At 44.5% G+C, this 14,469-nt stretch overlaps 1 protein-coding gene across 3 annotated transcripts; it reads left to right on the top strand.

Annotated features, from left to right (window-relative positions):
- Positions 1-712: 712 nt before the first annotated feature.
- On the top strand, positions 713-11,194 carry LOC114572963 (protein SOGA3). Of its 3 annotated transcripts, XM_028604783.1 has the most exons (11): positions 716-766; positions 1,139-1,922; positions 2,641-2,865; positions 3,208-3,366; positions 3,539-3,607; positions 4,067-4,336; positions 4,430-4,801; positions 5,801-6,460; positions 6,787-6,917; positions 8,832-8,871; positions 11,094-11,194. In XM_028604783.1, the coding sequence occupies exons 2-9, from the start codon at positions 1,161-1,163 to the stop codon at positions 6,853-6,855; spliced, it is 2,586 nt and encodes an 861-aa protein (XP_028460584.1). In that variant the 5' UTR covers positions 716-766; positions 1,139-1,160; the 3' UTR covers positions 6,856-6,917; positions 8,832-8,871; positions 11,094-11,194. The 3 variants fall into 3 exon arrangements, with proteins under 3 accessions (XP_028460583.1, XP_028460584.1, XP_028460585.1); XM_028604782.1 differs by having other exon boundaries at positions 713-1,922; XM_028604784.1 differs by lacking the exon at positions 1,139-1,922 and having other exon boundaries at positions 735-766.
- Positions 11,195-14,469: the final 3,275 nt, after the last annotated feature.

Raw genomic sequence — 14,469 nt, 5'->3', positions numbered from 1 at the left:
TATAAATACCATATATGTTCACTAACTAGTCTAAAACAAGACACCTGCTTAGGCTTTCAGCTAAAATTGCAATCAGCGGTGTTTGATAGGCACCAGACTGAAATCTATTCTGTTTTGAATGTGTGGAACTGTGTTCAAGCAATGAAAAACGAACTAGAGTTTGGTCCACATGAACTGCTGCTGTGCTGACTGTCGTTTAGCAATAAAAAAAAAACTGTAACGAAGACTTTCTGTTAAAAATGATAAATCTGATAAATTATCAGAGTTATTTTCTCAGACATTAGAAAGCCACCTTCAGAGCTACAGAGGACAGTATAGCCTACAACTGATTTTGCCAGTTGTCAAATAGGTGGAGTGCTCCTTTAATCAAGTTACCATAAATTAGTTAATAATTAATTTGTGGTAACTTGGGGGGTGGAGGAATAGTACAGCCCCACATTTTACTCCGTCTAGACAGTAATTAGGCTAACTGATAATGCATGGAAGTAAGTACTCCTGCAGTGTAGGCTACTTGTAGGTTTCATCACAAGATATTCAGCTCCTTATTCTAAATTTGTACATACATTTTAAACCATGTGCAACCTGCTTTAGCAATATTGTACTTTATAGTTCCACTAAGGCTAATTTGAATTTGACAGAGAGAAAGAAAGGGGTAGGGGTGGATGTCCGCTTCCTGGTTATGACGTACGTCCCCTACGTCATATGACCAGTGCCCCTGCAGTGCCTGGTGGTGCCCTGTGTCAGCGACTCTCCTTAATGCTCTGCGGTAAGAATTCACCCATTATGTGGAGCTCTGTGTAAAAATGCATTTACAGTTTAGACTTTTAAAAAATATGTCGGTCAGTGGCTGTCGGTCCAGCAGGATAGAGCCCATATTTAATGGACCCGGACAAAACAAGTAGGCCTACACATCCCTGGTAAAGTTATGGGTCAGGGTGATGATGGTGTAAAGTCATAGTGTAAAGCAGTTGCAAAAAAGCGCCATCTTGTGGCTTGCCTACTGGAAGTTAAAAACTCTTAAAACCGAGCTAAACATAGACTATGTAAATAAACAAGTGTGGAATTTCTATACAGTTTTTTACATTTTCACTCGTGATGAACAGCAAGAAATGACAGACTGCGTTTGGAGTTTATTTAGGCCCAAGTGAAGCAAAAATAAAATGAAGCCTGCCGCCAGCGGCGCTGCAGATCCTCCATCATCGTCAACATCATCAGCAGACAATAGCGCAGGGAGGAGGAGGCAGCACCGGGCTCCCTCGCCGGCTACAGCCCAGGAAGGGGCGAACAGACGAGCTTCACGGCGCCCGGGCACGTCCAGATCTCCTCTACCCGCGGGAAGGAGCAGAAACATCGGGGTGAGAGAGAGATTGAGGTCCGCAGACGGAAGGGAGAGGGAGCCCGAGAGCCGCGGCGGGGCAGCTGTTCACCCGGATGGTGCTGAAGCTGATCTAGTCGCACCAAACAGGGCGGATGCTGTCGGGAAAGATCCGACAGAATCATCAGCATCGGCCCGTCGCTCCGCTTTACGCCTGCCCTGCCTCAAGGGCGACTCCTCCGAGCGTTTGTTGCCCGGCAGAGCATCGCCTTCCTTCTCCGTGGCAGAGAAAGGGAAGATACCCGGAGAGGAAGGCGGTCGTAGGGAGAGAAGCGGCGCGTCTGAGGGCTGCGGCTCGGGCCTCGGTTTGGGTTTGTGGAGAGGAGGATGCTTACAGGCTGAACTCATCCAGTTCCATCTGCAGAAGAGATTGAGAAGAAGCGGTGCGAAGATGCAAACCAAGACGGATAACATGGGAACAGAGGAGGCCGCTCTGGGAGAGCCGGAGCCGGTTGCAGAGGCGACAGAGGCGGGGTCCGTGACACAGCAGGACCAGGCCTTTGAAGACGAGATGGAGAGACTGCTTGACGAAAATGAAGATCTTAAGGTTTGATGCATGTTATTTTTTATTTAGGCTGGTGCTCTGTCATCAGCTAGCAGCATATACAAATATGGCAGATAAAAAAGACAATGTGTCACCTCACCAGAATCCACTGAATCCACTGAAAAACAGTCGACGTTTGTTTTTTCATAATAGGATGACCAAAAATCCATGATGGTAAGGCCTATTTGAAGCCTGTGGGCCCATAAAACCCTGGGGCCACATTACTCTGTACTGAATCTTGTGTTTGCAGTATCATAGATAAGTAAACATCAGTTGATTTGTCTGTTGAACTTCCTCCGTCCTCACAGAACATGAAGCTAAGACCCAAGTTGAAAATACACTGGCTACAGATGACTAATTGGATATCGAACACACATTGGTATCGATCTGCTAGAATCAATGATATCTTGTGTTTCAAATGAGGGACAATCAAGGGAGTCAACAGCTGGGGTTTCATATGTGCCATGTCAAAGAAGACATACTGATAAAAAATAAAATTCAAGCAACTCACATCCAGTCTTTGGCACATGAAATAAATTTGAATTCAGATATTTTGTGCACATGTCTGAAGCTGACTATATTTGGCTCAAGTCCAAAACATCCATTACTGACTCTGTGGAGTCAAAAGTCAGATTCTAAAACCAAACAGCAGAGTTTAGCTGATCCTAATATTAACCGTCTCATTACTTGTGAAACATAATCTCTACTATGCACCCACCAGTGTGAAATTGAGGAGATGAGGACCGAGATGGACGAGATGCGGGACACTTTCTATGAAGAAGACACGTGTCAGCTGCAGGAGATGAGGCGTGAGCTGGAGAGAGCCAATAAAAACTGCCGGATCCTGCAGTATCGTCTGAGGAAGGCTGAGAGGAAGAAGCTGCGCTACGCCCAGACGGGAGAGATCGATGAGGAGCTGCTCAGGAGTCTGGAGCAGGACCTGAAGGTGCAGAGGGGAGGGGAAGGTGCTCAACTGTCTGTGTGTGTCTGTCTCGGAGCAATCCCAAGGATGTGTATGCAAGCTTTCAATGTAGTGTCTGCCACAGACACTACATTGCATTTCGAAAACACACATTGCATTTAGAAAACAATTGTCATGGTTGTAGCTTTAACTCCTATGCTGGTTTATAAATTATGCTTATATGTCGTTATTTTGTTTTGAAAGGGTATAAAAAGCTAGGAAAACTTAATTATAAGACAATTAAAAGTGAAGATAAAACATGAAAATCCCCTAAGTTGGAGTCAAAATATTCTAAAATGATATCCTCACACTAACTAAACAATGCAGGTAGCGAAGGATGTGTCTGTGAGGCTGCACCACGAGCTGGAAAAGGTGGAGGAGAAGCGCACAAAGACAGAGGAGGAGAATGAAAAACTGAGACAGAAACTCATAGAGGTGGAAGTGACCAAACAAGCCCTGCAGAGTGAACTAGACAAAAACAAAGAGGTATGTAAATACTTACATAGATAGTCTATTGAAAGATTTAATTCTAGCTGCAAAAAAGTTTCTGTACACCATGCACCACTTCCTGTTTGGGGGCGTTACATGGGAATTTCCTACTTGCCACGCCCGCACACACAGACAAAAACCATCACAAATTTAAACTATCCTCCAACAGTCTCAAAAGAGAAGAGGAAGCAAGGACATCCAGAAGACAGACAGGAAATCACCACAGACTCCTACAGAGGTGAGAGGCTTGTACAAGTAATTAAAAACAATTATCTTCTTTTTCCCTTGTCCAACTTGGTGAATATTTGTGTCTTGTCATGAATTTTTTTCCAGACATCAAGAGGAATTATAAAAATATATAGATTCTGCAGGTTTCCCTCACATCCTTACGTAATGTTCTCAAGTCAAACATTTTGCTTTTCAGCTCGGGGCCAGAACAGGCCAAAGCAAGCGCTCAAATCATTTGAAAGAAAAGTACAGGAATTACTTTAGACTTAGTGGACATCAAACGTCCTCTTGGTCCAATGACAGATAATGTTTTAGCTTTGAAAGCCAAAAAACTTCTCTTTAATCTTAAATCCTTCCGTCTTTATGTCTTATTGTGGAGACCTACTTTGTGAACTTCTGGATTAGGTTGGAACTGTTTCTGCTTAAATGCAATTTAGTATGTACAGTCTGTGTTATCTCTGTGCTCCAGGAGGATAATGAAGACCTTAAGTGCCAGCTAGCGTTCATCAAAGAGGAAGCGGTGCTTATGAGAAAGAAGACGGCCAAGATTGACAAAGAGAAGGACCGTCTAGAGCAAGAGCTGCAGAAGTACCGCTCCTTCTATGGTGAACTGGACAGCACCCATCCTAAAGGAGAGGCTGGGGGTCCGCCCACCACCCGCGAATCAGAGCTAAAGCTCCGGCTCCGCCTGGTGGAGGAGGAGGCCAACATCCTGGGGAGGAAAATAGTTGAGTTGGAGGTAAGAGCAGACAATGCTACACAAGTCTATTAAGGGAGTAACACCTCAGTGGGAGTCATGTGAGTGTTGAGCTCTTCTCCTTCTACCCCACAGGTTGAGAACCGTGGCCTGAGGGCCGAGCTCGATGACCTCCGCGGTGAAGGAGAGGGTGCTGGAGGCTCTGGGTGCGGAGCGATGGGTGGGCAGGGCTCAGGGCGGGGCCGCGGTGATGATCTGACGGAGCTCCGACAGCAGCTGCAGCTGGTGGAGGACGAAGCAGAGCTGCTGAGGAGGAATCTAGCAGATGCTGAAGATCAAAACAAGAGAGTGACTGCTGAGCTAAACAAGATGCGGTTCAAAGCCAGCACCCATGAGGGAGGCGCCAGGCATGGGGGAGGAGGTGGAGGGATTGATGGAGCAAAGGCAGAAGCCCTGCAGGAGGAGTTAAAGGCAGCAAGGCTACAGATTAATGACCTTAGTGGCAAGGTATTTCGATCAGATTGATAATATTGACAATAATTTGCTTTTAGATTATGAGATGAAAAAACATAAAATATTCTGTGATTATGACTTAACCATAGTCATAAAATAAATAAAATGTTATTACTCCTCATATAGATATATATTTACTAATGTAATTATGTTTCATTTTGTAGGAATTTAATCAAAGATAGAAAAACAACTGTCTACAGTAATGCTGGCAGCTCTGTGAGGCTGCACGTGGGGAAAGCAGTGCTTTGAGCTAAATGCTAATGCTAGCATGGCAACATGCTAACAGTGACAATGCTTAAATGCTGATTTAATGTAGGCCTATTTAATGTTTTAATGTTTACCATGTTCACCATTTAAGTTTAGTGTGTTAGCGTGCTAACATTTGCTAATTAGCACAGAATACAAAATACAGCTAAAGCTGTAAATGCACTATTTACTAGTTTGAGTAGGCTATTTTTTGCTAAAGAAAAATACAGTGTCCAGCTTTTTCAGGAAATTACAGATCCCTTTCTAACAAGAGAGTATTTAGCCTTGCTAGCAGCTCTGTGAGGCTGTACGTAGGCACAGCAGTGCTTTAAGCTAAATGCTAACATCAGCATGCTAACATGCTCACATTTACAATGCTAACATGTTGAAGTTCTGCAATGTTTACCATGTTAACTATCTTGGTTAAGCATGTTAGCATGCTATCTTTTTCTAATTAGCACTGAAGACAAAGTACAGCTGAAGCTGATGGGAATTTCAGTATTTTTGCAGGTATTCGGTCATAAACCAAAGTATTGGACAAATAAAAAATGTTGATCTGATGATAGCGCTGGATAAAAAGGTCAAGGTTCACCAAACTGACTTTGCCATCCATAGAGCCATGTCGTTTGCGCGGCTAAAAATGTATCCTGTTGTGCCTAATTTTAAAATCTTTGCTCAGTATGTCCTATTTTGTAAAAAGTCTAATTACCAAATGTTATTACTGCACATCTCTTTGTTTTTATTCAGGTGATGCAGCTGCAGTACGAGAACCGTGTGCTCCTCTCCAACATGCAGCGCTATGACCTGGCCTCCCACCTCTCCCTGCGGCCCAGCCCACGGGACAGTGATGCAGAGAGCGATGCAGGCGGTGCGACAAGTGGTCGCCGTGAGAGTGACGAGGACTCCACCTCTTCCCGCCTCCTCCCACCGCACCGCAAACGAGAGGGCCCTGTAGGTGGGGAAAGTGACTCAGATGAGGTCAGAAACAATAACGGAAGCAGCCGTTGCCTGACGCCCACGCGGGGCCTCTACACCCCCACTGGGCCCGAGGGTGCCGCCTCCTCCGCCTTGGCCCGCTTCCTGCCTGGGGGCCGGTGCACCCTGCGCGAAAGGCAGCAAATGACTGACATCCGCACGGAGGCGGAGAGGCTTGTTCGCACCATGGACCGGCTCATCGCTGACACGGCAACTATCATCACAGAGGCTAGGGTCTACGTTTCAAACAGTGACCTGATGTTCGGGAGGGGAGAGGAGGGTGGGGAGGAAGATGGGAGCAGGATCAGGGAACATGAGCTGCTGTATCGCATTAACGCTCAGATGAAGGCCTTCCGAAAAGAACTGCAGACCTTCATAGACAAACTGGAAGTGCCGAGGCATGAGGACAGGGAGACGGAGGAACCACTGTCGGTAAGACAAAAATTTTTTTATGAGCTTTATGTAAAAATTTCTGAAATAGTTCAATGCTGATTCTATTTCTACCGTTTTCTCACTAAATCCAACCTCCTGGTTTGTCCCTCCGCCCTTCCTTCGCCCAGATGTTCCAGCCTATTATTTTGCTCATCCTCATACTTGTGTTATTCTCCTCCCTCTCTTACGCCACCATCTTTAAACTAGTCTTTCTTTTTACTCTTTTCTTTGTTCTGTGATGTTCGCCTCCCTTAATTCACATCATCCCTTGTTTGTTTGTTTTGCTCTGTTGTTTTTCTTTCCTCCCCGCATCATTTGTTGCCAAGGTAACCAAAAGCACAGGAAAAGCTCAGCACTTGCCAAAGCTGCAGTCACATTCAAGAGAGTGTGGCTAGATTCAACACTGGAGTCTACATTATCCATAACACATCACTGTCCATATCAGCCCCTCCGGAAGGTGAGTTACAATGTGTACTATCCCAGTTCTTTGAAAACCTGACTATTGTCTTATTACTAGGCTCGTTCGAGATGAGCCAGGTCTGCGCAGAATCGATCACCGGCGAACGCCGCCCAATGCGTGCCGGTTAGATTTCTGTCCGATTTGGTCCTGACTTGCTCTGATGTCATGCACACGTGGGTAACGATAACCTCACGAGATCAAGGCGGCCGCAGTTTTGAGACGCATGCAGCACAGTTGCTTTTCACCGACTCCAAGACCCAGGCGGACCCAGGGCATGCTGGGAAACGCCGGCCTCTCAGCTGATCTAACAGCTGATTGCTTCAGAATCGACTCAACATGATGACATTTTATATAAACTTTTTATTGATTTTGAATTGGAGGGATTTTAACTGCTATTTGTCTGATTTAAAGGCTTATTCTGTAGAAACCACATGTTGTGTGGCTGATAGTTATGTTTAGAAGTCTGAGAGACTAAATCCGTTCAGATTACAGATCATCTACAGTGTGTTGTTAATTAAAATCAGCAATAGATTGCATGTAGAGAGCTACTCTGTCATAATTAAAACAAGTGGAGACTGTTTACAACTTGGGTCTCATAACATTTTATTCAATCGGAATCGGACCACAGTGTTTCTGTGACTTCCTGTTCAGCCTGAAGGCTGCTGGAATCAGCTGGAAACTGTCCGACTTGACAGCGGATTTTTGTCACCGCCTGCTCCCACCTGCTCTCGTCCACTTTACAGGCGAGTCGCAGTTCATCTCGAACGAGCCTAAAGTGTCACCGATCTGATTGTTTGTATTGCAGCAGAGTGAACATCAAAATATGTAAATATTAAAGAATAACAAAAAAGAAAGAAATGGAATGTAATATTTTCATATTGGACCACATTAAGGGGCAAGATTGTTGCATGACAACAGCTTAATATGTCTTCTGTGTTTGGAAATGTTCGTAGTTTTAGCGTGTATGTTCGTTTAAACCAATACTAGATAGTTTTGATTATAGAAGTTTATTCTTTACCTCAACAGTAAGTGTGACAAAACAATTTCGACTCCAGGGTCCATGGAGCTTGCTCAGGTTAATTTTCCTGAGCAGTTAAAGGACCTCTTGTCCATGTTGGCTTTAGATGGATGAAATGTCTGTTTTGAAGGAATTCTTTGGCATTTTAGAAAATACAGTTATTTGCTTTGTCGCTAAAACTAAGAGGACATGATTGATACCACTGTTAGGCTATGTCTGTATGCTGAATATGAAGGTAGCGGCAGCAGCTGATTAGCTTAGCTTAGCACAAAGACTGGAAGCAGGGGGAAACCTAGCTAGCCTGGCTTCCGCTTTTACATTTCCACGGATTAACGACATGAAACATTTTATGTAGTGATCTTTAGAAGTGCTGCTTTGCACAGTTTTTATTTATTTTTTTATCTTTGAAGAGAGCCAGGCTAACCGTTCCCCCTACTTCTAGTCTTTATGGTAAGCTAGCTAGCTAACTAACTGTATAGCGTCATCTTATGCAGCTTAGCATACATGAGAGTAGTATAAATCTTCTCGTTTAAGTCTTGGTAACAGAGTGAATAAATATATTTACCAAATGCCAAAGTATTTTTTTAAGCCAGTTTTTATTGCTGATGAAGACCATGAGATAAGACTGAAAAGCCAGTAAGTGGACCTTTGAGTTGAGATTATGTGGTTCACATTAATAGACAGAGATACTGTATATAGAATATGTTTCAGAAATGGAGGTCATACAGGGTTTAGTGTTGCTTACCTCGAGGTTTAAGGTCACAAAGCTGCAAGGGAGGAAACTTAAATCACCTCTCCATGCCGTGCTTTATGTCATGGTTTAACCTTGTTGCTAAATATAGTTTATTTTGTCACAGGCTTATGACAGCAGTTGCCTCTACTTTGTTTTTCAGAACGACACTAGCTGTACCATCCTGCTGTTGTTGCCTAAAGGTAAAGTAAGGCTAAAGTTTGTTTTTATCCCCTCTCCTTTACTTAGTGAAGGATTTGTCATTTATTAGGGAACACAACAGGTGTAGGGAAAATGGCAATGATCCAGGTGTTTCAAACTGGAAGGAATTCTAATGATCCCGTTGAGTGCCAAATGTCAGATCTTGTCCAAGGGGGGCCCCCCAAAATGCCCAGCGGGACCCCTGATTAGAGCCAGGCATTAGTAATTGATGGTGTGTCAGATGAACAGTAGCAGCGGGATGAGTCAAGAACACAGTCGCAGGTTTGGGTTAGTCCAGGACATTGTATAAGGTTTCACACATTTTGCTCTTTTAAAATATAAATATGACAAAAAATATTGTAAAATAAATTAATTTAAAAAAAAGACTTATTTTGCCAAACAAGCCAGGCATTCACATTGCAATTTCTTTTTCGTGACTACCTTCAATAAAGATATTATTGACTGTGACACATTATTACTCACGGTGTCACACACCCATTTGGCATCCCTTGGAAAAATGATTTGCAGTGGGGCATGGTCACAAGACCATATCTGCCCAAGCATCCTAAAGCAGAGTAGCAACAGAGAAGCCCATTGGCCGAGGGATCGCAGCAGCTGAAATAGCTATGTAAACACTTTCCCTCTCACCGTGAGCCCCAGTAATTATAGCCAGGATGCTGGTGACGACAGTTGTCCCACCGAGACCGAAAATGCTGGAATAAATTTGACATTATGATATTTGATCCCGGCTCCAATGGCGCACCCACGTAAACAGTGGGGAGCAGTATAAAGGCAGGGTACCCCGGCTGGAACAGAAGTTGTTTACCCTTTAGCTCAACGCTCTGGACTTAACCCCAACAGCCAAACTAGAAGAACTGGGGCCCTTTAAATCCAGTCTGCAGGGTTTTACGTTACACAGTGGAGGAAAAGGGAAGGGGAAGCACCGGAGAGAGGCGACTTGACAATTAGGCGCCGAGGGGAGTGAATCTGTTGGAGAGGCCAGAGCACACAGCACGCAGGAATAGAACAAGCTGAGGATTTACACTGGAGCAGTGAAAACTTTTATGTTGAGAAAGGTAAGGACAGCTGTTTATCATTGAGGTGGAAATGGTTGTAATGTAAATTGCTTATGGTTTAGTGTCATTTAGGACGATATCATTTTAAATGAATTGTATATAAGCTTATAATTTAGACATCATGAATGGCAAAACCTGAAGTTGCATGGGCCAATTGTCATCTTGTTTAGCCTCATTGTAATTTTCTTTTAAGTTTTCATTTTCTTAATTACATTTTTTTTTACTTCACTTTTTTTTGTTCATTTATTTTATTTAAGTTTTGGGTTGTTTTTTTCATGTTTTTGTCTCTGACATAAAGTCACTCTCTCTCTGTCCCTCTGCCATGCGTACAGACCATGCAGCCAGTTTACTATGCATAGTTACAAGATTATTAATATCTCTACTCTTACATAACAGGTGGGAGGGAAGTGGCTGGTACATTCGGGCACTTTCAACCAGGATACTTGTCATATTTAATGATGGCAACAACAACAAAGCAGGGGCTGCAATAATAGTTAAGCTATTAGTGCTCCCATTGGGACAAAACACCACCATGACAGTAATGAATGGCCACATTTACAAGGTTTGGGGATACATCTGAGGGGCAACCCTGAAATCATCTGAGATATGACACAGCACTGAGACACAGTTTGCGTTGAGTTTTTCCACCATGTCTTGCGGCGTACAGAGGCAGGCTGAAGGGTCAAAGTGACCAAGAGCTGTCATGCAACACACGCAACACGTGCTGCATAGGTAGGCTTTCATGACTGTGAATTTTAGAGAATGTGAAAGAAGAGGACTGTAAATATCTGACCTATGTGAGGACGGAAAACGCCCAACAATACAAGTTAGACTCAAGTCTGACTAATAGAATAAATAGGTTATACTTGCTGTAATTTGTCCGCAATTAGGTGTCTTTGCCACTGGTGCAGTAGTATGTTTTATTCTGCCTTGTTAGGAGATGAAAACAGGTTGACTAGCATTGTAAAAAAAAAGTGGCAAAAATGTTCACTTAAGTATTAAGTCTTAAGTAACAATGAGATTTCCAAATCAGATTTGGGGCTAAATGACACAGAAACACTGTGAAAAGAAGTTTATATCAGGATACTTACTACTTAACTACATAATGTTTTCTAACCCTCTTTTTCCCCATGTATTTGTCTTCATAGTGTTTCCAGGCCATCGATCCTTCCAACCCTACGGTGACCTCTGACAGGAAAGTGAAACAGGAGAAAGGGGAAATTGCCATTTAAAGAGGCCTCTGGGTATTGAACGGCCTGCGTCATGGCAGCCATTGATCTGGAGCGTGGGCTGGAACACAGTGGCCGGGGCTGGGGTAAAGAAAGGCCGGAGCTGATGGACAACTTTGACTCAGAGATGCAGGAGTGGGAGGACCAGCTGCAGGACATCCAGAGACAAATTGAAGAGGTAAGATTACGTATAAAAATGTTGGACTGTTTCAAATGCCAGAGACCGGAGTCCAAAAATATGATCTCAAGCTGCCGTTTGCCCTGAAAACACATTGAATATTGAATACAGTAGAACGTTATGTGGATTAGTGGACAGTTTGAGTCAGTGAATAAAAAAAAGTGACTTGTGGAGCAACGCCGTCTGTTTGTTAGTGCACCATAATAAACTGTTGGCACCGCACCGACTAACTCAACCACATGGCCTTGTTGGAGAAATGATAAAGACAAATGTTAACAAGCCAATTAAACTGTGATGTGCCGACAGACATGCTGAACTCTCTCTCTCTCACACACACACACACACAAAGTCTGAAAGCGGATACTAAAGGAGCATTAAGGGTTGCGATGGGAAACATAGTTGTGCAAAGTGGAATAACATGTGCTGATCATAAATATAGGTTAGGCTGCGCAACGATTTTGTGATAATTATAAGACTTGTTTGTTGTGTAAACACAGTTCCCCTTGTTGAGCTGTTTTTGCATGTAGTTGTGTATAGTACTTGAGAAGTTGTTTATGTTTTCTTCTGTTTTCATTTTTCAGTTGTACAATGAAGTTCAGGCCCGCAGAGGAGCAAACGATATCACTACTGACAACCAGAAAAATGCCAATAGTCTTTTTGCGCCCAGCCATCATAGCAAGAATCACCCTGGAGCTATACCTGTGCCACATCACTATAGTAACGGCTGTAACTATAGCCCCAGTGGGTACACCTACCCTGCGAGTCATCAAAATGGCTACGGTTACTGCCACGCCAACTCGGAGATTGGAGACTTGTTGCAGGATTATTTGGGGCAGGGGAAGCAAATGAGCCGGAAGAACAATGGAGCTCGCCACGTGGTGAGTAAAGGCAATTCTTTACTTTACTGCCTTATGCCTCATTCTATTGGCATCTGCACATCTGAGGAAACCAGATATGTGGACATGATACGGGGGTTCAGCTGGGGTTCAGTCAGGAACATATTGATTACAGTTAGCTGGTTCCTTGCAGTCTGCTTACACTGACAGGTTACCAGATAGGAGTTAGTTTCACATACTTTCACCAATTCTTGCACTTTCCCAACTCCTGACGAAGCAGTCAGAAAGAAAGCCAAGACGTTAAACTGTTTCCTGTTCCACATGAAAAGCCATGTGCATGGCCAACGTTAAAGTACCGTAGATCAGAGTGGTTTTAGCAGTGCTATATTGATTGATGATCAGGGGTCAGTTTTGGTAAGGTACAGTGAACGGAACATTGTCAGTGATCTTGAAGTAGCACACTCATTTAAAGCTTCTAAATATAGTAGGTAGAGGTTGATATGGATGTTTCTTAAATATATTTTTCCCTTCTCTCTCAGCGCTTCAGTGACACGATCAAGGTGAGCCCGGGATCAGAGATCAGAAAAAATTCTGGAAATGAAAGGTAAGTGCACTGCAGCCCCATTCTTGAAACTTTTGTAGAATGATGTGATGTAAGGGAAACACCTGTTAATCTTATTTTTGTTTGTTTCGGATTGGTTCAGGCTTGGTGAAGAGCAGTTTGTGGGCAGTTTTGAGGACACTGAAAACAGGAAGAACCAAGTGTCTCACATGAAGAGCTCCCCCCGCAGAGAGAGTTCCCCCAACAAAGAAAACACAGGTGCCAAGCCCCCTCTTGGTCAAAGGGATGCTCCTGCTGTACAGCCACGCTCACAGCTCCCCATAACAACAGCTGAATCTCCTGCTCCGGACAGGAAGTCCTATGGTCCTGGCGTCCTGGGAGATAGGAAGTGCGGCAGCCCCTCTGTTCTCAGGAAGTTTGGAGCCATGCTTCAGGAAAACGAGGGAAAAATGCTCACCGAATCAGGGATTGTGACCAATCAGGGGCTGGCACCAGAGCCAAAGTGTCCCACCCCGAGCTGTCAGCGCAGAGCTTTGGGAGCCACTGTAGTCTCCGGCAGGGTGCCCATGCGTGTGCCTGCCCAGAAATGCCAATCAGATTCCGGTGTGCTGACAGTAGAGATAGAGCCCGGCCAAGAATGGGGGTTAGTATCAGACTCTGGTAGACAGAACCACAAGGATCACAGAGGAGGCTACAGCGGTTCTAAAGGGGCCCAGCGGAGTCCTCAGCAGTCCCAGAGGAGATCACAGGTGGCAGGGAGCCCAAAGATTAGACCCAGGGCTAACAGTGGGGCAGACAGAGAGGGAGCAAGGAAGCCTGCACCCCAACATGTGGAGCCCAAAATGGACTACAGGGTCTCAGGTGCTTCCTCTGGAGCTCAGAAGATCCAGAGGGGTGGGCTAGCGGGGCAGGAGTTGCCAGGTTGTGGCAAAGTGAAGGATGAAGGACTTATTGAGCTGCTGGACATGCTGGACATCGAACACGAGTACAGCTCCAGTCCCAGAGCAGGACACACAGCTTACAGACAGGATCCACAGCAAGTAGGCTTTTTTCTGCTTCTTTATGTCATTAAGTTCAGCATTAGCACCAATTTTACAAAAGCAAACCAAAGAAACGTGTGCTGATACTACATAAGCTAACATGTGTCCCATTATGTCTCCGTTCAGGTAAACCCAGCCAAGTTGTCCCCAGCCAATCCTAAAAAGAGCTTTTCTCGTCCTGCGCGGCCAGCCAATCAGCGACCTCCTTCCAGGTGGGCCGGCCGCACCCCTACTGCCATCATCACCACCCCATCAGGCCCAATGTACAGGCCCCCCAGCCCCCTGACTCGCCCCCCTAGCCCCATGACCAGAACCCCAAGTCCCGTCCTGAAGCACCGGCCTCTCGTTTCCTATTCTCTTCAGACTGAGACAGTCATTATGTGATACCTTTCCATTTCACTAAAGCTTGATCCCTTCCTCCAGGGAAACCCTCTCTCTCTGTGTAAATAGTAAGGACTTTTCTGTGAAACAAAGTGCTTTAAGAGAGTTAAAGAAATGCTTAATTTCATCTTGATGACATGTTCCAGATAAAACACATCCACGACATTCTCCAGTGTTGCTGTGGCTTTTTGCTTCTTCTTCTGTGATGAAACCTTTGCCAACACATCAACATAATGCTTAGCTGCTTTTACCCCCTTATCCTCTTTTTTTGTATTGAATTTCAGGTCTTTTCTGTATA

The sequence above is a fragment of the Perca flavescens genome, chromosome 18 (genome assembly GCF_004354835.1).
Source record: "Perca flavescens isolate YP-PL-M2 chromosome 18, PFLA_1.0, whole genome shotgun sequence".
Classification (NCBI taxonomy): domain Eukaryota; kingdom Metazoa; phylum Chordata; class Actinopteri; order Perciformes; family Percidae; genus Perca; species Perca flavescens.
This window is presented reverse-complemented; position numbering and strand designations above follow the sequence as displayed.